General features: G+C 44.3%; 1 protein-coding gene across 1 annotated transcript; it reads right to left on the bottom strand.

Annotated features, from left to right (window-relative positions):
• Positions 1-980: 980 nt before the first annotated feature.
• LAD1 (ladinin 1) lies at positions 981-27337 on the bottom strand. The gene is made up of 10 exons (XM_079981903.1): positions 27069-27337; positions 13134-13277; positions 11410-11983; positions 9759-9908; positions 8914-8957; positions 7462-7534; positions 5117-5251; positions 4176-4265; positions 3527-3620; positions 981-2351 (listed from the first exon to the last, which is right to left on the bottom strand). Exons 1-9 carry the CDS (start codon positions 27104-27106, stop codon positions 3555-3557), a joined length of 1314 nt encoding a protein of 437 aa, XP_079838029.1. The 5' UTR covers positions 27107-27337; the 3' UTR covers positions 981-2351; positions 3527-3554.

Below are 27337 nucleotides of genomic sequence, written 5' to 3'. Positions count from 1 at the left end.
CTAGATAGGCAAATTGTTTCACTTAGTTATGACACTTCCATTTGGTCCTTATGTCCATAGACCGTGAAACCCGTGAAATCAAGAAAATGTCATGATTGTTTGGCTTGTATAAAAGTTCTCTTTCATGTACAAGATCTCTTGGACATGAGAAATTTCTTCAAATGACAGCATGAAAAAGTATCCAGAGCAACACAGTCATTGCTTACAGTTGGAAGAACAATACCTAAGCAATCATACCAACTGTATACAAAGGTACTCAATAGCTGCACACAGAAGAAAGTATGCACATTTTCATCCCCAAACTTTGTTCTATTAGCAGTATGTGAGTTTTCCAAGATCTTGGACTGATACAACAATTTCCTCTGCACTGAGAACCACAGGATGGGATGTAGGCCCAGAGTAGGCTTAGAGTGGTTTAAAAACAGGCTTAGAAAATAGATTGACGTGGGTAGTCTGTCAAGGCTATTGGGGCTCATACACACTTCCATCTATGCCACAATTTCTAGGCACAAGTCTGGGCAGGTTTTTTTCTTTGCCCCACTGCTTTCCTCAGGAAAACATCCTGTTTGCCGCTGAATCAGAACAAGTGTCAATCGGTTTTCTGTGGGTTGATGTTTGTTCCAATTCAGTGGTCAACAGTGGGTTTTCCTGGGGAACGTGGTGAAACAGGGACCCCTCCCGAAAAAGCACAGACCTGTGCCCACAAGTCATAGATCTGTGCTTAAAAATTGTGGCAGAAACAGAAGTATGGTTTTAGCTATGGTAGCTAAATAGAAGCTTTGTTTTTAGAAACAGTATAGATCTGAATGCACTAGATTCTGGGGGTACAGAAGCGGGGAAGTGCTATTGCCTTGGGTCCAGTTTGTGGCTGTCTTAAAGACATCTGGACAGCCATTGTTGGAAACAGGCAAAATGGATCTTCAGCCCAGTGCAGTTTTTCACAGCCAAGAATCAATTTAAGAAGAGCCAAAGACAGGAAGTACTGGAACCAAAGTGAAATTTATTATGAAATATAGCAAGAGCCAAAATCACCAGTGAATCTAGAGTTAGGTGTTCATAAGTCAAATATACTAAAAATAAAAAATAAAAAACTTTCTGCTCAAACTGGTTTGATTTTTAAGTCAGTGGCATAAGCTGTTATGGGCAGGGTTCACACGAGAACCTATGGCCCCCGATCCAGCTAAAGTTTGCCATGACTTAGGCTCCAGTCCTAAGCACACCTACCTAGGAGTAAATCCCACCAAAATCAGTGGAGCTTGCTTCTAAGTAGCAATGCACAAGATTTCACCCTAAGTCCAAATGGAAACATTGAGCCTTGAGATACAACAGATTTGTTCCATCGGTTTTAAGAACATATCCATACTGCATGATAACACATACTGTACACCCTTTGATATTTTGTCAGGATGACTTCTTAGCAATTCTTTGCACAGGGTTGGCAGGGCTGCTGTAGCAAGAAGCCCCCCACACACACACACGCACACACACATTTTGAGGCATCCTGCACCCTTCTGCCACCACACACAGGTAGCCCATCACCCTATCTCAGATACCAGAAATCTCCATTGAGAACAGCCCTGACCAGTTGCAGTTTTCTCACAAATTCTCCCCCTTTGAATCAGCCTCTTTCATCCCAGTGACGTCATCACCACTGGCTACCAGTCATGATGGCTATATGTTACCTCCAGTGTCAGAAGCAGAATGTCTCTGAATGCCAGTTGCTAGGGAATACAAGTAGGAGGCAGCTATTGGGCACATTTCCTGCTCATGGGCTTCCGAGAGACTTCTGGTTGGCCAGTGTGAGAACAGAATGATGGGTCAGACAGGCTTTCAGTCTAATCCAGCAGAGCTCCTCTTATGTTCTTAAGATCCAGCCGTGTGGTGGCGTAACTGGTGGCAAGTAGATATACTAACTGTATGCAGTCACTGCAGGGTACATGAGTTACATGGTGAACCCTATTGTTATGGCAGATACAAAACTGAAGGAAAATCCAGAGAATGGGCCACATTTATTTCATATCTTCAAGGTTGCTAGTAGAACTTAAGGCTTTGCTATTTGGGAGCTAGAAGATACAGGAGTGGAAAGGAACAGAAGTGGATCGTGGGTGATATAGTTTCCATGTCATAATCGCCATCTTTCCCATCCACCAATTAGAAGCATTTTTTAAGTCACCAAGAAACCCCATCCATGAAAAGGCACCATAGGCAGCTTGACTGATAGATACTCTTTGGCAGGCAAATGGCCTTGTGGAACAGTCTGAAACCAAGGAATGCAGGGTAATTTCAAGTGGTCCAGGTCCTTGATTTAAATGGAGATAATGTTGTCCCCAGAGCAGCTTGTTCAGTGACACCTGCAAGATAAAAGGAAGCATTAGGTTAGTGCAGAGCTTGCTGCAAGGGAGAAAGAAGGGTGAACTGGACTTTGAATCCAAGCCTTGGGCACCAGTTTGCATATATCCTACAATATTAGCATGTAGACTTCTTCAATAAATATCCGGGGGGGGGGGAATACAATTTCATTAAATACACCCTCCAAATTATTATTAATTAAATGTATATCTCAGCTCCAAGGAGCTAGGTAGACCACATGGCTCCCCCAGTATTCTATCTTCACAAGAATACTGTAAGGTTGGTTAGGTTGTAAGACAGTGGTAAGTCAAAGGTCGTCCAGTGAGCTTCATGGCTGAGGTGGGATTTGAATCTGGGTTTCCCAGGTCCAAATCTGACATTCTAACCACTACATATTGTGCAAATGTTAACTCATTTGGGCCACCTATCACCAAAGAGCATGAGAACACATTTCTGGTTTCTCTCTTTGGGGTTACAAATTTGCAGTGTTATAACTCTGAGAAACCCATGCTCTGATCCATTGGCCAGATGCTATTTCAGCTCAGCCTATTCCATGCCTGTTTTGGACCTTTAACATTATGGCCCCAGTCTTAACCTTCCAAATGGGCAAAGTGGTCTTTGTAGTGGATCCATATACAAGCACTTCATAAAGCATCCAGACTAAATCTTACTCTTGCTATTTCCATTATCAGCAAGATGGCAGTAGCACATTGAAGATGGGGGGATTTTGTGCTGGTGCACCTGGAAGCAGTGGGTTGTATTCAATTAGCTTTTACTAAGAACAGACCCACTGAAGTGAATGAATCTAAGTTAGTCATGGCCATTCATTTAAATGGGTTCACTCTGAGTAAAAGTTAGTTGAATATAGGCCTAAGGGCAGCATTCCACCAAACATTCCACCAAACAGCATTCCATCTGCAAGTGCAAGGACAATTAGCTGCACATCTAGGATCTGGCATAGATGTGGAGAGGGTTCAAGGGTATGCAGGGGGAGGGAGGAAAATTCCATTGTTCAAGAGGAAATGATTGTGTTAGTGGATCTATTGAGCTTGCTACTTGCATTATCATTTGCCCACATGATGAAGTCTACCCAGTTCAACTGAATTCGCTTTGCAATCAAAGTGGTTTTGACACCCATTAGGATCAGATCAAGTCATTTTGTGTCCTCAGGACTGACCTCCGTTTGCCCTTGCACTGGTTTTCCTTCAGGAATTATTAGGCCGTTTCTCCAACTGACTCCACTCCGCACTGTTCTCAATTTTCTGAATGTCCTGCAGGAAGACAAGTCACAGGCTCTTCAAAGGACTCCCCACAGAGACATGTGTCTACCTAAGATTTGGTGGGCTAAGCTAGATACAGAGTTTGGAAAGGGAGAGTAGCTCCAAGCAGATGCACATGGTTCCAGAAAAAAATGGACCCACCACGCATGCCTTTTCCTGTTTAGATGCACTTCTAACATTATCACAAATACACCTGTTTCCAGGAGCAGATTCGTGGTCATTGTGCTGTTTCTAGAGTGATGTGATTATGGCAGCCCTTTGAACAATTTTTCATCTCCTGTAGCAGATAACAAAATGCAGACGAGAGCAGGGTTTGGACTGGAATGGCACAAGAAACTAGTGAATTGACCGATCCTAAGGAAGCAGCCCTTGACAATCCCAAAAGTGAAACTAAAGAAGGCAACTCAAGTTCCTGAACCAAATAAGCACTAAGAGGGTCCCCCTCCCTTGCTTATGGGTTATGGCTGTAGCTGAGCAGGACTGTACACAAGCAATTTGCCTCTTCTTGATTGTTAAACCCAAGTGTTTTCATGAGACAGATCATACCTTGGTTCCTTCATCCTTGCTGGGCTCCTGAGTTCGACTGATCCAGAGATTGATGCGAGATGTGACGCCTCCAGGGATCTTCAAACTCTCCTAAATAACAAAAGAATAGAGAGTGCAGAACTGCAGAGTGGGGAAAAGCAAGTCACTTATCACCGCCTTTCCTATGTTGGAGCATCCTCGCTGTGGTATGACAGGAGGAGCAGACAAGAGTTTCCAGCATGGGCAAGCAGAACAAAAAGAGCATGTGGCCCTGCTACAGAGGTGAATGGTACAGAGACTAGCATGGCATATCCCAGGGTATGGCCTGAAAGCACATGAGGCCACACCTTGCAAATGCTAAGCAGGTCTGGGTCATGTTGCACCCAGATGGGAGACTGTCTAAGAACCATGTCTATGTTGCCTTGGATTCCATGGCAGAAAAAAAGGCAGGAGAAATGTGAGAACAGGAAGGAAGGAAGGAAGGAAGGAAGGAAGGAAGGAAGGAAGGAAGGAAGGAAGGAAGATGGGGCCCTAATTAATTAGGATCATAGAGAAATAGGCAGCTGCCTTATACTTAGTCAAATCGCCGGTCCTTCTACAGGTCGGATCGCAGGATTGTCTACACTGACTGGCAACTTTCATCATGGCTACATTCACATCATGCATTTAAAAAAGTCTTAGTTGACTTTAGGAGTCATGGCATTCCCTAAAGGATCCTGGGAACTGCAGTTTTTCAAGGGTCTCCAAACAAACCTCAGCTCCCTAAACAGACTACAGTTCCCACTGGATTCTTTAGGAGAAGCCATGACTCAAAGTGATATAATAGTGCTTTGAAGGTATGGTGCAGATGTGGCTGTGGGCTTGGTGGTGCCATCTTCCTCCTGTTAAACACTCCCCACCACCTTTTTCTGGGTATCCAAATCCCTTTTAGCTTGATGATCCTGACTGCACTTAGACCTTACCTTCCGCACAGGGGTGGTCGTCTCAGCCCGGATGGGGACAGTTGCTTCAAAGATGCTGCGCTTGCTGGCCACACCCTCTGAAGGCGGATGGAAGTTTCTCCGAGTAGATGGAGGTAATTTAATTGACCCTGCTCTCTAGGGTCAAGAAGACAGACAGGCAAAATGAGAAGTTCAAATTTCAAGAAAAAACCTCTTCTTCTGCTTAATCAATGCCTAGCAGAGAAGCATCTTCCTCTCTTTCACTGGCTATTCTTTTGCTCCCCCCGCCCCCAGCCAAAAGAAGTTTGGGTTGGTTTTTATTAACTTTATTCATGATACTCTCTTGGCCTTTTGATTCAGATGTAAATCAAGCCAAAGATTCTTGAATGTCCATACCAGAATCCCTTTCACATCATTCAAGAGCTTAGTAATTACTACTCATGCCCATGGCCTATCCAGAGGATGGGCACACAGTACAAAGAAGTCATAGGCCAGGGTGCCTAAGCCACAGCCCATGGGCCATATGGATTTCTGGTGGCCTTCCAAGTCCCCCAACAACTAGGCTTTTGTACTATATTTTCCACAGCATCTGGATTCTCCGTCATTGGAGATTTTTAAACAGAGGTTGGATGGCCATCTGCCATGGATGCTTTAGCTGAGATTCCAGCATTGCAGAGGTTGGACTAGATAGTCTGCCTATCTATGCGTGAGAACTAAGGCCCGGGGGCCGGATCCGGCCCAGTCACCTTCTAAATCCAGCCCATGGACGGTCTGGGAATCAGCATGTTTTTACATGAGTAGAATGTGTCATTTTATTTAAAATGCATCTCTGGGTTATTTGTGGGGCCCGCCTAGTGTTTTTACATGAGTAGAATGTGTGCTTTTATTTAAAAGGCATCTCTGGGTTATTTGTGGGGCATAGGAATTCGGGGGTTTTTCCCCCTTCAAAATATAGTCCGGCCCCCCACAAGGTCTGAGGGACAGTGGACCGGCCCCCTGCTGAAAAAGTTTGCTGACCCCTGCTCTCAGAGTCCCTTCCAACTCTACAATTCTGTGATTCTATTATATATCTATTCCTGAGCAGCAGGTGGTGCTGTTGAGCACTCCAGAACACTCATTAGCGATGGTCAGGGCTGGCCCAAGACATTTTGTCACCTTCCTACCCGCCATGCAAGCTGACTAGGACATTTTTCATGCTTGTACCGCACGAAGCACTCACCAGCAATAATGCAAATGATTTTACACCTCTGCAGTACTGAGCATGTGGTAGAAATATTAATAAAGATGAATATTTCCACATTTGAACAGCACCAATCACTCACTAGCACGCCCCCAACCAGCATGGCAAATGGTCAGGGATGACAAGGCACTGAAGAGCCAGTGTTGTGTCGTGGTTAGAGTGTTGTACTAGGGCCTGAGAGACCAGAATCCAAACCTCTACTCAGCCATAGCGCACAATGGATGACCTTGAGCCAGTCTCTCCCCACACCCACACACACACACACCCATTTCCCATGCTGCCTCCTTCCTTTGCAGCCAAGGAGTCTCTGTCTCTCCCCCTTCACTCAACCTGTCCTTGGTCCCTTCACAGATTTTTCCTGTTTCATGGAACTTCTGTGAGTGCAGCATATTGTGCTCATCATTGAATGTACTTCCAAGATGTGCAAGCAGGGTGTATTTATTGAGGCAGATTAAATAAAGAATTTGTGAGCTGGCTAAATTGACATACAAATTGCAGGACAAGGACAACTGTGAGTTTAAGGAAGAACGGGAGCTTTTTACAAATTATCTAAAAAGACAACAAAATGAACTGGACTCCTTGGCAGGTTTCGAATAAACATACACAGATTTATTGGTTGATAACAGGGTAGATAGATAATGTAAGGATATGTATAATATAACATGCAGAGAATAATATGCGCTGAGAAATCAGAGAGAGAAGCTGAGGGAAGTCTCGGGGGGGGAGGAAGGGTTCGAAGGCGGGGAGGGGAAAAAATAATGAATATGATATGTTTTGATAATTTGTTATGTTGAAATTGTTAATAAAAATATTTTTTAAAAAAAGATTAAATAAAGAATTTGTGAATAAAGAAATCATAAGGAATAAGAAAACAGTAAGCGATGATGGTGGAAATTAATAAGGAATGTGAGAGTGAAAGCGGGGCAGGGCATATTTATTGAGTCAAATAAAATAAATCATGAATAAATTAATGGAAAATTAATAAAGAAGAGCTGGTAAGAGGCTCTTTTATAACTTTGGTCACAGCCACATTGCCATGTTGGCCTTGAGCCAATGAGGCCCATGGCCTGAAAATGTTTAGCCTCCCTTGCCATAGGTCATGATCACTGCTTGCTCCAATATTTACCTGCACAGCAGAAGTATATTTCTCCAGCTTTTCCTCCAGCTTAGCAGTGCTTGCTGGGAGCCTCATGCTGGCACTAGTGGAAAAGAGCAAATAACACAGGGTATGAACAAAAACCTTCCAAGATCCTGTAAGGAACAGTGATATTTCATTCCCTAAGTGAAAGGTCACTGGAGCCTAATAAGTTGGGGTAAATGCTCTGGAGTCCATTGTAAAGCTAAAAGTAAATTTAATGCAAATTTAAAACGTCTGAAAACTAAGTCTTGAACATTTTTTTATTTGAAATGTAAGTTGGGAAGAAAAAAATAAATTGGGTATTTAAAAAAAATATGAGGGCAATAAATTAACACTCCCTAAATTAATACCATGGCATCTCCCCCCTCCCTTCTTAAATTCCCAAACACAGCTTCCATTGCTAGCACATTACCTACTGCTCATACTAAAAACAAAATCTTTTCCAAAGCTCCCTTATTCTAGAAAGCAGAAACAACTATTTTTGCCCTTTCCAGCTCCTGTTTTTAAATATCCAGTTGGAATTAGAAATAGCAATGTACCTTAAACATTTTCATACTGTGAATTCTAACCACTGCTGATCAAACTCAAAGATTTCGTTCACATCAAGACCATGTCTGGGATGCAACTGTTTTTACAGTGAGAAATGCAGCTTTTAAAAATAGATCTTCCTGCAGTGGATTTATGCAACTGAAAGAATGTGCAGCAAATAATTCGCTTGGTAGGTCCACAAATCAAGAAGCCACAGAAGGGCGAGATATTTGTATCTCCTCCAAGATACAAAAACATGACAAGCTTTCTGCTACCAATGGAATTTGATGGCTCACTCATCTCTCTTTAAAAAAAATAAAAATGCTGCAATATTTATTTTAATTCTTTTCTTTTTGTACTTTTGTCTCTTTTTATAGCAAGAAACACTTATGGATACAGGAAGTGCAATGACTTTGTACTCAAGGATTTGAGTTGCATACACACTGTGAATGGTCTTTAACTAAGTTATATTCAGAGTAGACCTATCAAAATGAGTGAACATGATTCAGTTCATTGCTTTTAATGGGTCTACTCTGTGTATAACTTAGTTGAATACCACCTCAGATATTCAAAGCACATGACCTCCCAAAGACTCATGGGAACTGTAGCTTACCCACCACAGAGCTACAATTCCCAGCATCCTTAAACAAACTACAGCTCCCAAGATTCTTTTGAGGAAGTCATGTGCTTAAAATTTGCTCCAGGTGAATCGTGTGCATGCAGCCTTTTACAGCTAGAAAAGCATTCTACTCTCCAGCCCCCCGGTCTAATGTTTTCTATGCAGAACTCAAACAAATTCAATAAATATTTCAAAGGTCCACAAGAAAGAAATCTAACAAAAGCTCACAAGCCCTAAGTGCCCTGAGCATTTTGACAAATCTAAAGAATTAGCTGAGCCTGATACCCACTTACCTTCTGCTTAATGTATCATCTTGTTTCTCTTTCCTGGGGACAACCTAGAGACACAATAATTGGTGGTGATTAATGGTGGTCTTTGCCACAAGGGAAGAAATTGAACTGCTAGACTAAACCTGCCAAGAAGATACCCTTCCAATGTGGACGGTTAAGGCTGGGCATGATCAGCTAAGCAGGCCGACTCTGAGCAATTGAATTAGCCAAGGAACATGGGGAGTGGGCTGGCCACATATCCCCTGCTGTCCCAACTTTTTTCAAGGAGGGCCAGATTTGATGAAGTGAACATGCGTGAGGGCCGACCAAAGTTGCTGAGCTTTTTTTAGGATTTTAACCCAGGACATATACTGCCAGGGGGCCTAGGGCTTGCTGATCAGAAAGTCGGCGGTTCGAATCCCCACGACGGGGTGAGCTCCTGTTGCTCGGTCCCTGCTCCTGCCAACCTAGCAGTTCAAAAGCACGTCAAAGTGCAAGTAGATCAATAGGTACTGCTCCGGCGGGAAGGTAAACGGTGTTTTCGTGTGCTGCTCTGGTTCGCCAGAAGTGGCTTAGTCATGCTGGCCACATGACCCGGAAGCTGTACACCGGCTCCCTCAGCCAATAAAGCGAGATGAGCGCCGCAACCCCAGAGTCGGCCACGACTGGACCTAATGGTCAGGGGTCCCTTTACCTTTTTATATACTGCCGGGGGGGGCACATTAAATCTGGTGGGCCAGATTAGGCCCCTGAAATGGACTTTGGACATGCCTTGTATATAGAGTCCCAGTAATCTGAATAATGCACAAAGTGGTCTCTTGTCCTTTTCAAAGGAGGAGTATTTTCCTGCCTTGATCATGAATACCTACCCGGAATGAGATTGTCCTTGGGCTGACTCGTTTGAATGAACTACTGTAGGTAATCAGAGGTTGAGAGGTTAGTAAGGGAGCCTCAGATCCATCCTGAGCAGAGGGAGAGCTTGCAGCTTCTTCTATTTTGAGCCTAATTCTTTCTGCTGCCTGGAAAACAAATATGAGTCAAGAAACCATAGGGTGGATTGAGAGAAAAGTCTGGGCTGATACAATAATGGCAGGGACACTTCTCTGAAGTAGCCCCTCAATTATGGGATTCAGTTAGGAGTGAGATCCAGCAAATGCCATCCTTCCATTTTCATAACAAGCCTTGAAGACTTATCGGTTGACTGTGACATTTGGGAGCTGGTGAAGTAGATGTTACTGTGTTTGATGGTGTTTGCTGGGCTACTGGGAAGCAGTTTATGCTTTTAAGATAGGTTTGGGGGAAGTTGATGTTAAATTTTAAAATAGCTTTAATGTTTTATTTTATATGGATAATTAAAAGTTAATCAGTGTTTTGGGAGGCATTTTTTTGGACTGAATGTTAGTCTACACTGTCTCGCCAGAGTGGTGCATGCTCTAGTTATCACCTGCTTGGACTACTGCAATGCGCTCTACATGGGGCTACCTTTGAAGGTGACCCGGAAACTACAACTAATCCAGAATGCGGCAGCCAGACTGGTGACTGGGGGCGGCCGCTGAGACCACATAACACTGGTCTTGAAAGACCTACATTGGCTTCCAGTACGTTTCCGGGCACAATTCAAAGTGTTGGAGCCCTAAACGGCCTCGGTCCAGTATACCTGAAGGAGCGTATCCACCCCCATCATTCTGCCCGGACGCTGAGGTCCAGCGCTGAGGGCCTTCTGGCGGTTCCCTCATTGCGAGAAGCAAAGCTACAGGGAACCAGGCAGAGGGCCTTCTCGGTAGTGGTGCTTGCCCTGTCGAACACCCTCCCATCAGATGTCAAATAGATAAACAACTACCTGACATTCAGAAGACATCTGAAGGCAGCCCTGTTTAGGGACATTTTTAATGTTTGATGTCACTTTATTTATCACTTTATTATTATTATTATTATTATTATCATTATTATTATTATTATTCTGTTGGGAACCACCCACTGTGACTAGGGAAACCCAGCCAGATGGGCGAGGTACAAATAATTTTTATTATTATTATTATTATTATTATTATTATTATGTATATGTGAACAAATAAAATAATGTAAGATAGACTTTATTTATAGCACAGATGAACAACCTGAAGTCCCATCCTCAATTTACCTAGCCCACAACGGCTGATGATGTCCCATTCTTCCACTCCATCAGAGTTCCTTCCTTTCAGTTTATTTACTCCTTATTTCTCATAGATTCATAGATTTGGAAGGGACCCTGAGCATCATCTAGTCCAACCCCCTGCAATGCAGGAATATGCAGCCGTCCCATACGCTAATCGAACCTGAAGCCTGGTGTTACCAGCACTGTGCTCTCATCAACTGAGCTATCCAGGCTTCTCAATCCCAGTGCTGAATGAAGCTGACAACTGTGGAGACTCCAGTTCACTCTACCTCTGACTTGCACTGATACCCAATGAACATCTACTGCCTTTCCCTTCCAGCCCTTTGGCTTCCATTTCTTCCCTCTAAAATTCCAAGACTGAGTACCTGTGGCCCAGAGGCAGCTGGAGCCGCTTCTGTGAAGCTCCTGGCCCTGGGGTTAATCTTGACCTCAAGCCGGCTGATGCTCCTACGCTCCCAAGAAGCTCGCAGAGGCTGCTGTGTGGCCACCTCATTCTGGACTGCAGCTGGTCGCTGAGACTTGTGCTCCTTCAGTGCCTTCTGCTCCTCACTGAAGACTGAATCCTCATCCAACTTCTTGGGGTCCTGATCTAAGTTTTCCTGTTTCTCTGAGCTTCTCACCTTCTTTTCCTCACTCAGGTTTTGATGGTTTTCTTTGTCAGGCTCCTTTTGCTGAGCCAGGCTTTCACATTTTCCCACCGTGGGTTCCTTCTTCTCCTGGGGTGGTTCTGAAGAAGGCTTAGCTTTCTTTTCAGCAGCTTCCTCTTTCCATTTCCTGGCAGGCACTGTCTCCTTTTTCTCCTGTTTCACATTATTGAACATCTCCACTCTCCTCCTTACTCTGTCATCTGGCTTATTTATTACCTCTTCCAGTGTCCTCTCCTTTGCTGGCTTTGAGTTCTCCTGCCTGGAGGGCTTTACTTCCAAAGAGCCCCGGAACCTACAATGAAAAGAGAGAAAGGAAGCTCCCTTTAGAGCTCAGGAGCTGACATGAATCCCAGGTTATGGGTGCCCAATGGGGCCTGCAAGACTTCCCTGATCCAGTTTTTCCTCACCTCCCCCAAACCCAAACTAAAGTACAGTGGTACCTCAGGTTAAGTACTTAATTTGTTCCGGAGGTCCATTCTTAAGCTGAAACGGTTCTTAACCTGAGGTACCGCTTTAGCTAATGGGGCCTCCTGCTTCTGCCGCGCCGCTGCCACACAATTTCTGTTCTCATCCTGAAGTAAAGTTCTTAACCCGAGGTACTATTTCTGGGTTAGCAGAGTCTGTAACCTGAAGCGTATGTAACCTGAAGCATATGTAACCCGAGGTAAGCCAAAAGATTTCACCAGACTTGGAAATCAGTGGAATTTGGTTCAGGCCCCACAATCAGTTGTTTCAACCTCTGCATAACCGTGCAGAGTCATATACAAGGTGTGACTGGAAAGTTTGGTGAATGGTCATAGAAATCAGACAGTGAGAAATATTCGAACTTACAATCAGCATTGGAAACCCACAAAATGCTCACAGTTGTGTATGGGGATGAAGCTGTAACTCGAAAGACAGTGGTTTAAGCATTTCTGTGAAGGGCGGCAAACCATTGAAGACAACCCTCAGTCTGGCGGAGAGTTCGTGAGTTATTGATGCGGGATTGGCGTTTGTCTGTCCAAAAGATGGCGAAAGAATTGAATATTCCGCGTGAAATCGTTACTGAGGTTAGTGAGTTGTCCCACCCTCCATAGTATGCTGATCTGATCCCACTGGATTTCTTTCTTTTTCCAAAACTGAAATCTGCACTGAAAGGGCACAGATTTCCCAACATTTTATGCATCCAAGCTGCTGCAATGGGGGAACTGAGAGCAGTATGAAAAGAAGACTTCTCCAGAGGTTTCCAGCAGTTCTACAAACGCTGTCAACGGTGCATTGTATCAGAGGGGACCTACTTTGAAGGAAGGCCTGTAAGGCATGTATGTTCGAATATTTCTCACTGTCCAGTTTCTGTGACCATTCACCAAACTTTCCGTTCACACCTTGTACATTTTCCCTTGCCAAGCAACAACCTCCAGAGCCTTGAGAGCTCTGTTTTTCCCTTCCCAGCAAACATATACCTATTTGGTGTTCGGCTGGTCGCATTCTGTACTGTGTTGGGGGTCTCCTCCTTCACTTCGGTGGTGGAGCTCAGCTGCCTGTGCCTCCGCCTGCGCTCCCTCTCCTGCTCTTCCTCATCCTCAGTACTCCATTGTTGGGCCAGGCTAGAAGGGAAAGCATGGGAGAGAGAGAAGCAAGCATTATTCAGCTGCTGCTGACTCAGAAATCCTTGCACTGATGGAATGAGCTAGATGGATAATGCCCATAGTCTCCAAACACCCCAGCACTTAGATCAACATTACATTAGAGGCCCTTCTCTGTGTCCCTCACCTTCCCACCAGAGCTACTGTAGGGAAAAGCATACAGGGAAGAGCTTTCTTGGCTATGGCATCACAGTTCTGCAATGTCCTCCTTGGAGGGGACCACCTGGCTCATCCTAGGCTTTCTCTTAAGACTAAGTTTTGTAGTGCAGCATTTGACCAATGGCACTCTGACAGTCGCTTTGTTATTTCTTCTGGCTTCTGAGAGTTTTGCTTTTATTCTGCCTTTGCAGAACTGTCTTCTAGGTCTCTTTCAGACAAGCTTTTCATTGCACATTCATCCTGATCTGTTTGCACAGTGCATCTCTGGGCCCAATTTAAACTGCTGGTTGTTGCATTGGAAGCCTTAAATGGTACAGAACCAGGTTATTGGAAAAGCCACTTTACACCTCTATGGATCTGCCAAGATTGGCAATAGAGGCCTGAATTAAGGATCTGCCAAAATGTTCCATCAGTTTGTCGTGCATGAGATACAGGGCCTTTTTGGGGATGACTAGAAGTGTATTTGACTCCCTCCCTGATCAGGCCTAAATTCCTGGATTCTCCAGTCTACGTTTAGATACAAATTTAATAAATACAAATTTAATAAATAATAATAATTAAATAAATGCACCGGTTGTTGAATTTTTATTTTTATTTTCTGAACCTTTTTAATGCTGCTGTTTTAATTAGTTGTGCTCAATTTCTGAGGTGGCCTTTTACCCTGAAAGGCAGTTTTGAATATATATTAAATAAATGTAGCTGAGGACAATAATTACATATATAAACCTCTCTTTTCTTACTCAAGATTGGTTTTTAAAATTTCACATAACATACACAAACACACATGAAACATGGTTGTCTTTGCTGTACCGCATACTTTATATGTATTCTGAGATGGTGTGGTTACATGGAGACAGGACCCAGGCCTACTATGAGGCAGAATGAGGCAGCTGCCTCAGACGGCAAATTCTGAGGAGTGGTCTGCCCTGCATTCCCTAAAATAGCTTGCTGCCCTAGCAGTGAGGCAACCTGAGGCAGCATGCTCCAAGGGGCAGGAGATCCTAATCCAGCCTTGTCAACAGAATGCGCCCTTTTCACCAAGACTCTCTGCAAAAATGGGGTGTTCCTACAGAGCTGCTGCTGTGTTGCTGCTGGTCTCCTTCCATCCTGCTGGGATGTGGGCTCAGATTGGGGGACGGGAACAGGGGGGGATGCATCAGTGAACATTTCTTGCTCTCCTTCTTTGTGCCTTAGCACACAACTGGGTGGGGGTGGGAAACCAGTCCCAGGGAAACTGTGATATGATGTGGCACCAGATTTCTCATGTCTACATTATATCTCCAGAGTTCCACATCTCCTGGGCACAGCTCTGTTCTCCAGATAGATGCATTAAAATCTGTCAGATGCATCAGAGAGGCAGATGCATCAGAACAGGTTGTGTACAGGCTTTCATGAGCACAGATCTCTGTGCGAAAGCACCCAAGATTTCAACTTGTTTTGGTAGCTACGTGGGCATTGCTGAAACTCCTGCGACTGAAACGGCTCCAGCTATCGACTGTGGCACTGGCGTGCCCAGCCCCCTGGCATTCAAGAAAGCTGCCACTCCTGCTATCACAGGATGCTGGTTAATCATTATTGTGTCATGGATTCCACTGCATTTTTTTTACTTTCAATAAAAAGTTACGCTGTGTTGTTTTCCACTCTTGTGAGAGGCCCATGCAAATGGGGAAGTGGGGAATAAGCAGGGGGGGGGGGATGGGACAAAGAGGAAAGAAAAAGAAGTGTGTTTAAACCTTTGCACTGAATTTTTAAAATCCTATAGGAGCAGCAAGCTACCTGCCTGCAGCCAGTAATGAAACCAGAAATGGCAGCAATCTGCTTGGAGTACACATCAACTTCTGTTCCATTCATGACTCATAGACCCTTCCCTTCTGTTGTTCTTAGATCATAACAAGAGAGCCCCACCCTCTTCTACAATCTGAGTTTTTCTCTCTCTTTTTTTTTAGGAAGAATAAGAAGAGGAGGAGGAGGAAGAAGTGAATTAACTGTGTGCAGTCGTACCTTAGTTGTCGAACTTAATCCATTCCAGGAGTCCCTTCGATTCCCAGAACCGTTCAAAACACTCAATCGGAAGCTGTGGAAGCCGCGTCAGATGTTCGATTTCCAAAAAACGTTCAAAAACTGGAACCCTCACTTCTGGGTTTTCAACGTTCGGGAGCCGCAACGTTTAACAACTATGCCGTTCGACAACCAAGGTACGACTGTACTGTTTCTTTAAGCTAAGTGTTGCTGGACTGCTTCTCGCATCATCCCTGGTCATGCTGGGGTGGCCTTAGGGGAGTCATAGACCATACTTTCTGTGTATGCACCTGCCTTAAGCACAGTCCAGCACTCAGTCAGAAATCCTGCCATAGGCCCATGTATGAAAGCTTTGCCAGATCGCTGTATATAGTATATGTTTTATGTTACCAACACCTCCATTGATTCTGAATGAGGAATAGGTACAACATGCTAAAACAGATAGCACATTAGTACTACATCCATTCCATACACAGACAGTCCAGCAACAGATTTTGCTCACGTGGAGCAGGATCGATCATCCTGCACTGAAGCATTCCTGTTGGGACCATGTGGGAACCCAGCCAGAGGAGGGTTTTCATCTGCAGTCTGCTCTGCTGCAGTTCTGCCATCGGCAAGCCTGAAAGTTGGCTGGCAGACACATTCCACTATAACAATGCAGTTCATCAGCATCCTTCATCAAAGGCTTCTGAGCCCCATCCACAAGAATGACAACATGGGAAAACGTTGTTCTTTTGCAATGAAAATGAAGCCAACTTCAGGTGTTTAGCCCGGAGATGTGAAGGCAAAGGTGTGTAGAGAGATGGGGTGCACGCATTCGCCACACCCTCAGCTGTATTGACATGCCCCCTCCACTCTCAAACTTCATAAGGTCAGAAGGTAGTTTGCAATAAATATTATTATTTATTATTATTATTATTATTATTAGCTTTTTTCTTTTGCCATGGCATGACAGATGAGGTGTCTTCTCCCCTAGGATGAGATCCATTTCATAGTTTGTAAGTCATTGTTTCTACGTTCCTATCCACACTTGCAAATCAGCATGCATATTTTTGTGTCCTCTTCTACAAGTATGCTTTTCCGCCAGCTACTCTGTCTGGCAAGGCCACATGGCACAGCTCAGACAAGACCAGACTGGCTTGGAGGGCTGCAAACTCAGTCCAGGCAGGCTGCTTCTGGGCCACCACCAACAGTCACCTAGGGGTGCACATCACAGAGGGCAGCAGCAAACTTCTCTTCTTCACAAGGTATAATGGCTGAAATAACAAAAACTGTGCACACTATGATACCTGCACTGGCTTTCAGTCACTGTGGACTGGGCACCCACCTCTCACCCTCCCTACAACATAGCAGCCAAGGGGGGGTTGTTTTTTTGTTTTAATGAATAAATGTTTCACCTTCAAAAGAGAGAGAGAGAAGGTGGTTTGCAAGCATGTTTCCCTGAAAGAACTTGCAAGCTTCCTCGCCATCAGGAAATTTAGCTTATCTGGGCTCATTAGGAGACTTGTCAGGTTCATCAGGTAACAACAGTAAGAAAACTGTTCAGAGTTTGGTGCTAAACACACTAAGGTCAGTAATTGAGGGTGGGGAGAGAGATGCCCAGTGAGGCTGGGAGCAGAGCTGATCCTTTTGCATACTTTTGCCCTCACATTTGCATACTTTTGCATACTTTTTGCCCTCCAAACTGAACTGCCCAAGAGCAATTTTGTTTCATGTTCACCACAGGTATACTTTAGGAAAGTGAAAACGTTCCATAAAACCTCACTTTTTATCAACTCCAGCAGAGGCTTTCCTATTTCTCTTTGCACAACTGCCTGGTGATTAGGAAATCCTTGCTAATGATTTTAAAAACATTGCAAAACCACTCCACAAGTGTTTTTGCAGCATATTCACTCTCCAGAGGTTTATATCTGTATATCTGATCATGACCTCAGGAACGCACAAGTCTTTGCAGCTTCAGTCCCAATCAGCCAATAATAATTCATTTCAATGAGGTTTGTGCAGGACAGGTTCCTAGTAGATTCTGATCTTGCTGCCTTAATATTCAAGTCAATTGCTCACTAAGAGAACGATTCACAGCTCTCCCAATATTATTACAAATCGTACAGGTATTTGTTTACCAAGGAAAACAAGTACTGGAATGAAACTATGAGAATGTCTAGCCCGTATTGTTGCCAAGGCAAATTTGCCAAATTAAACTGCATATGGGGAATCTGTAATATCATAAGCAAACAGTTACATCATTATGAGTTAATATATCATAATCCTGTGTGGTCCAAAGATCAAAGACTTATTAAGCCATGGTCTCACTTGTGGCCTCAGGCAAAGATTCACCTCTCATCCTTAATTCCCAGCCTGCAGTTCTGCAGAAGTGCTGCTGTGAAGATGCAGTGGATAGTGATGGAACATTTGGTGCAGTAGTGGAGGAGAAACAGATTAAAAGCAAATGCAAGGATGGGAGTTCCACTGGGGAAGAGCTGCCACAATGATGGCATTTTGCCAATCAAACCTGTTCCAAAGTTTTTCCTAACATTTTGCCAAAATCTATATCCTTGCAATTTTCACCCATTGCTTCTAGGCTTCTCTCTAGAGCAACAGACCCAGCCAGTGGATGCGCATACCACACCAGGCACCTGAGTGGCTAGCTACGCCACTAGTCCCAACCAGCAGATTCTGGAACTCTTGAAGCAGATGGTGTGTTGAGCTTAATAATAGGAACCTCTAACAGAAGTATTGCCCAGTCCACATTTCACTATCACATCAACAAGGATACCATGGTAGTCCTTGCGAAATGCTTTGCTGAAATCAAGATATACTATATCACAGTGATTGTCTAAACTATGGTCTGGATAACCTAGATAACTAGGCCTGAATAACCTGGTTCTCTTTGCAGTGTGTATTCAGTGATAGTGCATCTAAATCTAATGGGGGGATGGGTACTCTAAGCCACAATTTCCTAGCCTTAACTACCTAAGAAAGTTATTGGTCAGATATATAAAAGGATAGTTATATCAATGAAAGCTCTTATTTAACTTCATATTTTTAAAAGTGAAGAAAAGGACTTTGTATACTGAAAAGTGATATACAATTAATATAATATTTAAAAATAAAAGATTGAAATATTGCCACTTATCAGACAACACTTCAAAATAGCAAATTCCCTTTGCTATCTTTATTGTGCTAGCTCAGGCAATAGACCAGATCTAGAATAGATCTAGAGACAATAGACCAGTTTCAGCTAAGTTGTTGAATGAGCCTTGACTCATGCAATTGAAACTTCCCACCTTGGGTCCCTCTGGGCACCCTAAATCTGCTCTGCAGGGTTAGAGGAAACCCAGAACATGTTTAGGGATGGAGAAGACATGCAGGGGGAAGTCCTGTTATATGGGTGACCTCATTCTGGTCATGCACATCCTACCTGATGCTACACTGAATTCCACCCGACAGCCATTGGAAGGAATGCAACATAGCACTAAAGGGGCATTGAATGAAATGGGAGAAAGCCCCATGGTGCTAGTACTTCCACTTGTAGGGCTCATTAGCTGAATCCTTCCTCCTAGAATTCCCATTTTTGTCCCAGGGGGAACTACAGCTTGAGACAAGTGACCTGGCCAAGGTAGAGTGACAGTCTGGCAAAAGTAGAATCTTAAATCAAAATCAGTCCCCTACTTGATGACACTAACTCTCACTCACATAGGACTTTGGGGAAGGAAAACTTGGCCCCACTCAGCAGGAATGACAGTGGCATCGGTGTGGATGGGGAAGGGAGGGGCTCACCACATTTTGAAATAGGTGAAGTAATAGACATTACCATCTAAAGGGAAGGGACCCTGTAAAACTTTCATTCCAGAACCTAGAATAGGGATAACCAATATGATGTCTTCCAGTTGCTGCTGGACTACAACTCCCGTAATTCCTGGCCATTGCTCATACTGACTTGGGTTGATAGGAATCCAACAAATTTGTGGGTAGCCAATGTGGCTCTCCAATCACCTAACCAACCACATCACTGACTTTCAGCACCAGCTCCTGCCAATATCTGAATAAAACCCACTCACATATTGAAATATACTTGGAGTCCTGCAGTGATTTCATGCTCTTTATTGCAGCTTGTAAAACAGTGATTGAATTTCCCCCCAAAGCTCAGGCCTTTATATACATTATTTGCACAATGAGTCCCATCTGATTGGCTGATTCAGCTTCCCTGCTGGAGCCTGATTGGTCTTTTCCTGCAGGCCAATGAGTTGTTGCATTCTACGATCCTACCAGCCTAATAGGCTGATTAACGTCCTCTGGGAGCCTGATTGGTCTTCTCCTGTAAACCAATCAGTTGTTGCATTATAGGATCCTACCTGCCTATTGTTCTAGGATCCAAGCTTAGTACATAACACATATAAATCATACATGTGTACAATCTCAGCTTGGTCAGATCTCTGCTATAGGCACATACACAGCTGACGCATGTACAGAGGTTCTTCTCAGACCTTCAGATGAACAGGCACATTTTGGAATGGGGCAGGCACTATACCGATTTCCTACATGCCAGAATTCAAGGAATGTCTAAAAATGTTTTACCTTTCAAAAACATAAATTAAAAATCTGCATTATATTGAGCAGCAAAAATATGTGTTACAGGACATGGGAAACCCCTAGATTTATATTAAGCATTTTGACTGGTTCACAGATGTGTTTGTTAATAAATCAGAAGATGTAACCAATGCTGGACAGGAAACTCATAATTGGCTGTGTGAGTTTGAGCAATTGGAATGCATTACCAAGAACTAAAGAGCTAAGGAAGGGCTTTCCTGTCAAAAATGTGTTTGCAACCATTGTCAAAACAAGATACCAAAAGAAAGCAAGATGCAACAGGAAATCAGGCACATATTAACCACTCCAGGAACAAGACTTAGTCTTCCAAAGTATCTTTTCCCCTTCCTGTTTTGAAGCCAGACAATGCACGGCTCTTCCTTTCCTTTATCACAAATATAAGAGGAAGGAAGCTGAGAAGACACTGCTCCCGCCTCCCCCCGCCCGGTTACATACAGACCACCTAGTGCCCAAGGTGTCCTTTATATACCACAGCAGCAGGATTTGAGATTTCTCCAGTGGTCTCCCCTCAAACTCCCTGTCTTTCAAGTTGTTCTTGTTGAGATTACCGTGCATGTCACACTGAAGCTACCTTTGCGCTCAGGTTCCATCATTGCCAATTTTGTCATTTTTCTTTTGTCGGTTCAAGTTTGAGGTCACGCAATCTTCTGGAATCCCCGGTTTTCATTTTATAGGAGTTCAGCCAGGATCATTACATAGACACTTATTTGACATCTGAACAGCACACGCCAAAAGAGTTGCATACACATGTAGCTGCCCTCCTTAAACACTCATCATCTTGACAGCACTTAAATTCCCCTTCTCCATTTTTTCTTTGTGAGCTATAACCTGTTCTCCTCGTACCTACCCCCTTTGCCCTTGTTATGTTTGCATTATTCAAAACAAAACTAACACTTAAACAGCACAAATAACTTTGATCACTCCACGGGAAAATTTATTTCTATTCCTGCACTGCCAGGAGTTGGACTAGGATGCCCCTCAGGATCCCTTACAACTCTATAATTCTATGATTTATTAATACATTTATATTCCACCTTTCCTCCAAGAATCTCAAGGGGGCATACATGGTTCTCCCCTCTCCCCCGATATCTTAACAACAACCCTGTGAGGTAGGTTAGGCTGAGAGGCAGTGACTGGCCTAAGGTCACCTGTGAGCTTCATGGCTGACTGGGGACTAGGACCCCAGCCTCCCAGGCCTTAGTCCAACACACTGCCTATCTTTCTGTGTTATTTCTATCCCATCCTCAGCTCATGTCGTTGTTAGCATCTAACTCATCCCACCCATCAGGTTGCCCTGCCCTATGTGTAGATAATACAAGCGTTGTGATTACATGTGAAACTCCCAAAAGATGGGGGTAGTCTAGGTCATTACTTAATTGAAATTCCACCAGGCTTGACATTACATCACTCCTTGGCATCTCACCAGCAACAAGGAACAAAAAGGTGTGGAACTCTGGGGAAGCTAGAATTTTGGAGCAGACAGATGAGCAGATAACATCCTTAAGGTTGTCACATGAATCCCGACTCTTAATTTAGGTTGTCCTATTGTGCCATAATCAGAGATGTGATGAATGAATAGCAAGGACATGACAAATGCTCTCACTTCCATCAGACTAGAATTAGGGAGAAATCATCACTGGACCTCCCTCCAACTCACTTCATCATGCATAGGTATGCTCAAGACCTGTGATTATCACCTGTAAACTTAGTGTGCACAAAGACTTAAAGGGGTGAATTTTGAATATATTTTAGTATCACTGGGCAGAATTCAGTCAAAATTAAACACTGCAAGTCCATCCATTTCAATGACGAAGTGCCTAAATCCTTGCCATTGAATAGAACTAGAAATTTCAGGTGTATTCTGCCAGTTCTTATTAAATTAACCCTAACCGACTACAACTCTCATCAGCCCTGATCATTAGTCATGCTGGTGAGGGCTGATGGGACTTGGAATCCAGCAACATCTCCAGGCTCCAGGCAGGACAAGACTGAACTAAACAAGAGATTTTCAAATGGTTGAATTTTGCACACATAAGAGCCACACAATTTCAATTATATAATACATACAAAACCAATCTCTCAGTTAGAGGAAATGAACTTTTGGGATGCAGCTGTATTCTTTGATGCTCATAAACCACATGCCTGTGAGAGGAAAAGTCACAAACACGGGAACAAGCATCAAAGCTTCAGATTCAGAGGAAATATCCTGTTCACAAGTTATGCATTTGCTCCAACATTTCTGTCTTAAGTGAAACATCCACCAAATGGGAATCCCACCTCCTTTGTAGTCACTGAGGAATGGCCAGCTCATTACTTTCTGGTGGGTCTGTGGCAGGCATAAGCAAACTTGGCCCTCCAGATGTTTTGGGACTACAACTCCCATCATCCCTAGTTAACAGGACCAGTAGTCGGGGATGATGGGAGTTGTAGTCCCGAAACATCTGGAGGGCCGAGATTGCCTATGCCTGGTCTATGGAGACCATGTAAATTTGGCTATTTGTGATTCTTATGTATGGTTTGTGCCAACACACATCAATTTACACTTGACCTGTTCCCACCCTTTTTATAAAAAGCCAAATGTGTGAACAACAACTGCAGGCTACCTCTTTCTCACCAAGGCTTCTGGATCCTAAAAATTTCTCCCTACCATTCAGAAGCACCCTGGCTCCATGTTAGAAACATCAGTGCCAGCCTCAGGGATCTGCTGGAGTCAAGTGATTATCAAGTAGTTGCTATAATACACACAAGACCTCCAAGATGAGGATAACTCTGTAGCAGGTACAATGTCCTCCAGGACTTCATATCTCTAGGCTTTCTTTCCACCACCAGTATATATAGACACATCTCTGTGAGGCGCAAATGCCATATTCCTAAGATATCAGAGCAAAACAGGTTCTACTGTATTCATAATCTGGAATCGTACATAAGATCCCACACCAAATATATCACGTGGTTGTTTTCACATCCTTCCTTAAGTTTCCTTCCCTACCTGTAGCACTTCTGGAATGAGGATTATAACACAGGAAGAAGGGGAAATACACCATGCAAACTGGTTGGGGAGATCCGTGATCCATGCAGCTATGACGGCATCATCCATTTTCATGACACACCAATGAATGCATTCTCAATAGGGCTGGGAAACATTAATCACTCTAATTATTGGGAGAATAACAATGACTTCCTTAACTACCAATTTTAAAACATGGATTTTTAATTAGATCTTAACCATAGGTGTTCCATTTAGACAAGGGTGTTCAGTTCCGCTGACATTGTCGTGGACAATTTGTATCTGGGATGAGCAATCGTTGCCAAGTGCCAAAAAAATATTATAGAGCAGGTGGAGGACTCTGAATTTTTCTTGTCTTGCAGTATATGTGAACCTGCAGCACCAGCCAGTTGGTAGCAACAACAGGGGAGGGCTGTTGCCTTAATGCTCAGTTTGGAGGCATCTGGCTTGCTGTTCTGGGAAAAAGGATGTTAGACCAGATCAGAGATAGCCAACATGGTGCTTTCCAGTTGTTATCATATCATGTAATTACAGAGTTGGAAGGGACCAGGAGCATCATCTAGTCCAACCCCCCTGCAATGCAGGAATCTCCTGCCTAAAGTGGGTCTCTGGTGACCATTGGACTACAGCTCCCTTCATTCCTGACCATGCTGGTTGACTGGGACTGATGGGAGTTGGAGTCCAGCAACCTTTGGATGGCACCACATTAGCTAGTCTTGGACAAGTTGGACCTTTGGTCTGATTCAGAGGGCTCTTGTAGCAGTCCCCAAAAGAAAGGCTGGAGGTTCAAAATGGGACCATGGTCTAATCATGGCCCAACTTTAGCCCATATAAGTTTGTCTGTCTATATGTATTTGTAATATTTCTGTGCCACCTTTTGGGGGGCAAAGCCCTTACAAGACTAAAAGCCAGTTGAGAGATGGAGCCAAATGTGTGCGTGTATTAAACCACAGAGCCTAGGACTTGCTGATCAGAAGGTCGGCGGTTCGAATCCCTGCGACGGGGTGAGCTCCCATTACTCGGTCCCTGCTCCTGCTAACCTAGCAGTTCAAAAGCATGTCAAAGTGCAAGTAGATAAATAGGTACTGCTCCGGCGGGAAGGTAAACGGCGTTTCCATGTGCTGCTCTGGTTTGCCAGAAGCGGCTTAGTCATGCTGGCCACATGACCCTGAAGCTGTACGCCGGCTCCCTCGGCCAATAAAGCGAGATGAGCGCCGCAACCCCAGAGTCGGCCACAAGTGGACCTAATGGTCAGGGGTCCCTTTACCTTTACCTTTATTCATTCAGATAGCAAAATGATTTTCCAAAGAGTGCAGGAAGCCTTGTAGTTGAGAATGGATGAATCTGTCAATTTCAATTTCTTTCTGTTTCTCATTTTCCCAACCTTACAGACAGTTCTCCAATTTCCACATCAGTTTGTGAAGTCCTCATGAAAACTCAACAGTATCTTAGCGTGAATTTCTCCTGATACACACATTTTTGTACACAGTTTTGCCTGATAAACTCAGTTTTGCAAAGCAACTTTACCTAAAATAAAGCATTTTTTTTTAATTTTTCAAGAATATTTGCACTTCTATACACACTTTACCCTACTAAGTTTTGTACACATTGCTTGGCCAGAAAACTACATTGCAAAATTTAGAGATGTGTGGATTTTGAAGGATCACTATGCTCAGTTCACACATTGTTTTGGAAAGTGAAAATTAGGTAAGCTCGTTTTTAATTACAAACTGAAGCAAATTTCTCCCCCTTGTAGTATTCGGTCAGGGGAAATCATTAACCTTCCCCAAATAATCTCCAGCTGCCACTGAGCTATTATGATCAATTGATCAGTTAGATCAGGTTGCCAACTGACTTAAAAACTCGCAATCAATGGGCCTGTAGCTTTCAAAAACAGCTTTGTTTGTTTGGTTTGGTTGTACTTTTCTCTGAGGGTGGTTCTTGGGAGTTCCTCTGCCCCAGTGCAAAAGCCAACGAAGCCAATTGCTGGACTTAGCCCAGGAATCAAATCTTACTTTGATTATTAGCTCACTAGGCGTGTGCTACAAGGTACTTTCCTTGGGAACTAGATCTGCTCATTTGATCATCACCACAGAGAAAAGGCAAAAGCTCAGCTCAAATGTGATGTGTTGCCTGAACGATCCACAATGTGATGTTGGCAAAGGGCTGCCCATGATGCCACGTTATATTTTATTGGAGTGGAGCAGGAGAGGGGAGGGGAGGGGAGGGTCTTCACTCAAACTTCCAGCTTGGCAGTTAAACACTGAAGACAAGAGACAGGAAGACGCTCCCTTGTGGTCCTGCCTTAAGTGGCCCTGGGCAGGTTGCTATCCCATAGTCTCAGCTGCAAAATGGGAGAAAGAGTGGAACTGGCCCATATTATTTTGCCACCCCAAAGAGCAGCATCAATAAATCTAAGAGGTTCATCCTCCGCATTGCAAGTAATGCTTGGACATACCGGTTGGGTTGCACCCTGCTTCCTTTGGCCAACTTGTGATGAAAGCTGAATTGTGACCCTGAATAATGTGTCATGGCTTGGAATGGCTGTGCAGCCCTACATAAAATCTGGTTCTGGTTCACACAACTATGATTATCACTTGACCACTGTAATATGAAGTCATAGGCTGAATGTGTGAATGAACTATCCCAGCTATTAGACAGAACCACTATAGCGAATTAAATCAAGACAATTGTGTTTTTTTAGTGGAGTCAGTTCACACATTCAAGCAACCACTGAGGACTGGGGTGACATATGCATGCTCGCTACCTGATAGCTGCAGCATCAAGTTCAGAGATATAACACCACAGATACAACTTTCGTACTCTCCTCATTTCAAACTGGGACACTCACCCAAACAATGAAACATTAGTCCATTCATTGCATGAGTTTTAGGCAATCAATCATTTAAATCTCTATACTATAGTATGTGATGGATGGGTGGTGAAAAGTTCTAAAGGGAGAAAGGCCCACTTTCATAGAATCATAGAACTGTAGAGTTGGAAGGGACCCCGATGATCATCTAGTGTCCAACCCAATATGCAGATGTCCCTTATCAGGATCGAACCTGCAACCTTGGCATTATCAGCACCATGCTCTAACCAGCTGAGCTATTCTGTCTTTCTCAGCAGGCATCAACCTAGAAAGGGTAACCCCACTTTCTCACGCACAGGAGAGAATATTTCGTTAAAATGCTACTCGCTATCTGGAGAATAATAATAATAATAGTCATCATCATCATAATCTGGCAGGGAACATCTTTTTAGTCAACCAACATGTTTAAAATCCCTTCACCTAATGGTTGGATTCTAAGCAATTAACCAACTCCGAATGTGCAGCCCCGCTTCCACCCTAACCCAACTTCGCAGTGGAGTCAGTTCTCACAATCCGCGGCCAATCCAGCAATCGCCTGTAGCGAAACCACCCAGCCCTGTGCGCTCGGGCAGAGATGCGAGTCCGCCTCAAGAAGCATAAGTTTCCACCCCACACTGGCCTCCGGCGAAGAGAAAATGTGAAGCTCCGTTTCTTACAATGGCGTAGCGTGGGTTGTCAGCACCCGGGGCAAGGCAAGTAATTTGCGCCCCCTAACCCTACCCCTACCCCTAACCCCCAGATGTTGCGCCCGGTGCGGCCGGGCCCCCCCTGCACCCCCCATGCTACGCCACTGCGTTTGTATATTAAAGGGGCTACTCATCAACTAATTCTAACCTGCGCCAAGGGACCATCCGCCTCTAAGGACATCCATGCGCAAGTTTTGCTCTTCTTCCCTCGGAATCCTTACAGCCCAGAGGATTTCCCCGCTGCCCTCTCCCTGGCAGGATCCCAAAGAAACTCTGCCTGCCCCCTGCCCCTCCTCCTCCTCCTCCTCCTCCTCCTCTCTGGCTGTCCAAGACCCCTCCTTCATTCCTTCCTTCCTTCCCAACCCGGGGGGATTCCGGCTCAAGGAGAAAGCAGCACCCACCTGGAAAGCGCAGACCAGTTCTTTCTCCCGAAAGCCATGCTGATCTCCTCCGCTGGGCTTGGCCAGTGGCGGTGGCTGCTCGCTTCTTATTCTTTCCAAGGCGCTTGCAAAACTTCCCGGGGCATCAAGGCAGGAGCAAGATCCTCCGGGAAGAAGAGCACCCAGGTTCTCACGAGGCGGAGAGTCCCGCTGCGCTCGCCCGTCCCCTTCCTGCCTCCTCCGCGCTGCGCTGCGCTGCGCACCTTTCCCCTGCGGTGCCACCCGTCGAC

The sequence above is a fragment of the Podarcis cretensis genome (genome assembly GCF_951804945.1).
Source record: "Podarcis cretensis genome assembly, chromosome: 6".
Taxonomy (NCBI): domain Eukaryota; kingdom Metazoa; phylum Chordata; class Lepidosauria; order Squamata; family Lacertidae; genus Podarcis; species Podarcis cretensis.
Note: the sequence above shows the minus strand (reverse complement) of the source record. Positions and strands in the feature narration are given on the sequence as shown.

Bases quoted from the DNA above. Each gene is read 5' to 3' on its own strand.
- LAD1 (XM_079981903.1), bottom strand. From the start codon at position 27,106: ATGGCTTTCGGGAGAAAGAACTGGTCTGCGCTTTCCAG. The intron at 8,958-9,758 runs GTAGGTATTCAT...TTGTGTCTCTAG, and splicing joins CAAGGACAATCTCATTCCGG to GTTGTCCCCAGGAAAGAGAA. The intron at 3,621-4,175 runs GTATGATCTGTC...GTCTTCCTGCAG, and splicing joins GCAAGGATGAAGGAACCAAG to GACATTCAGAAAATTGAGAA.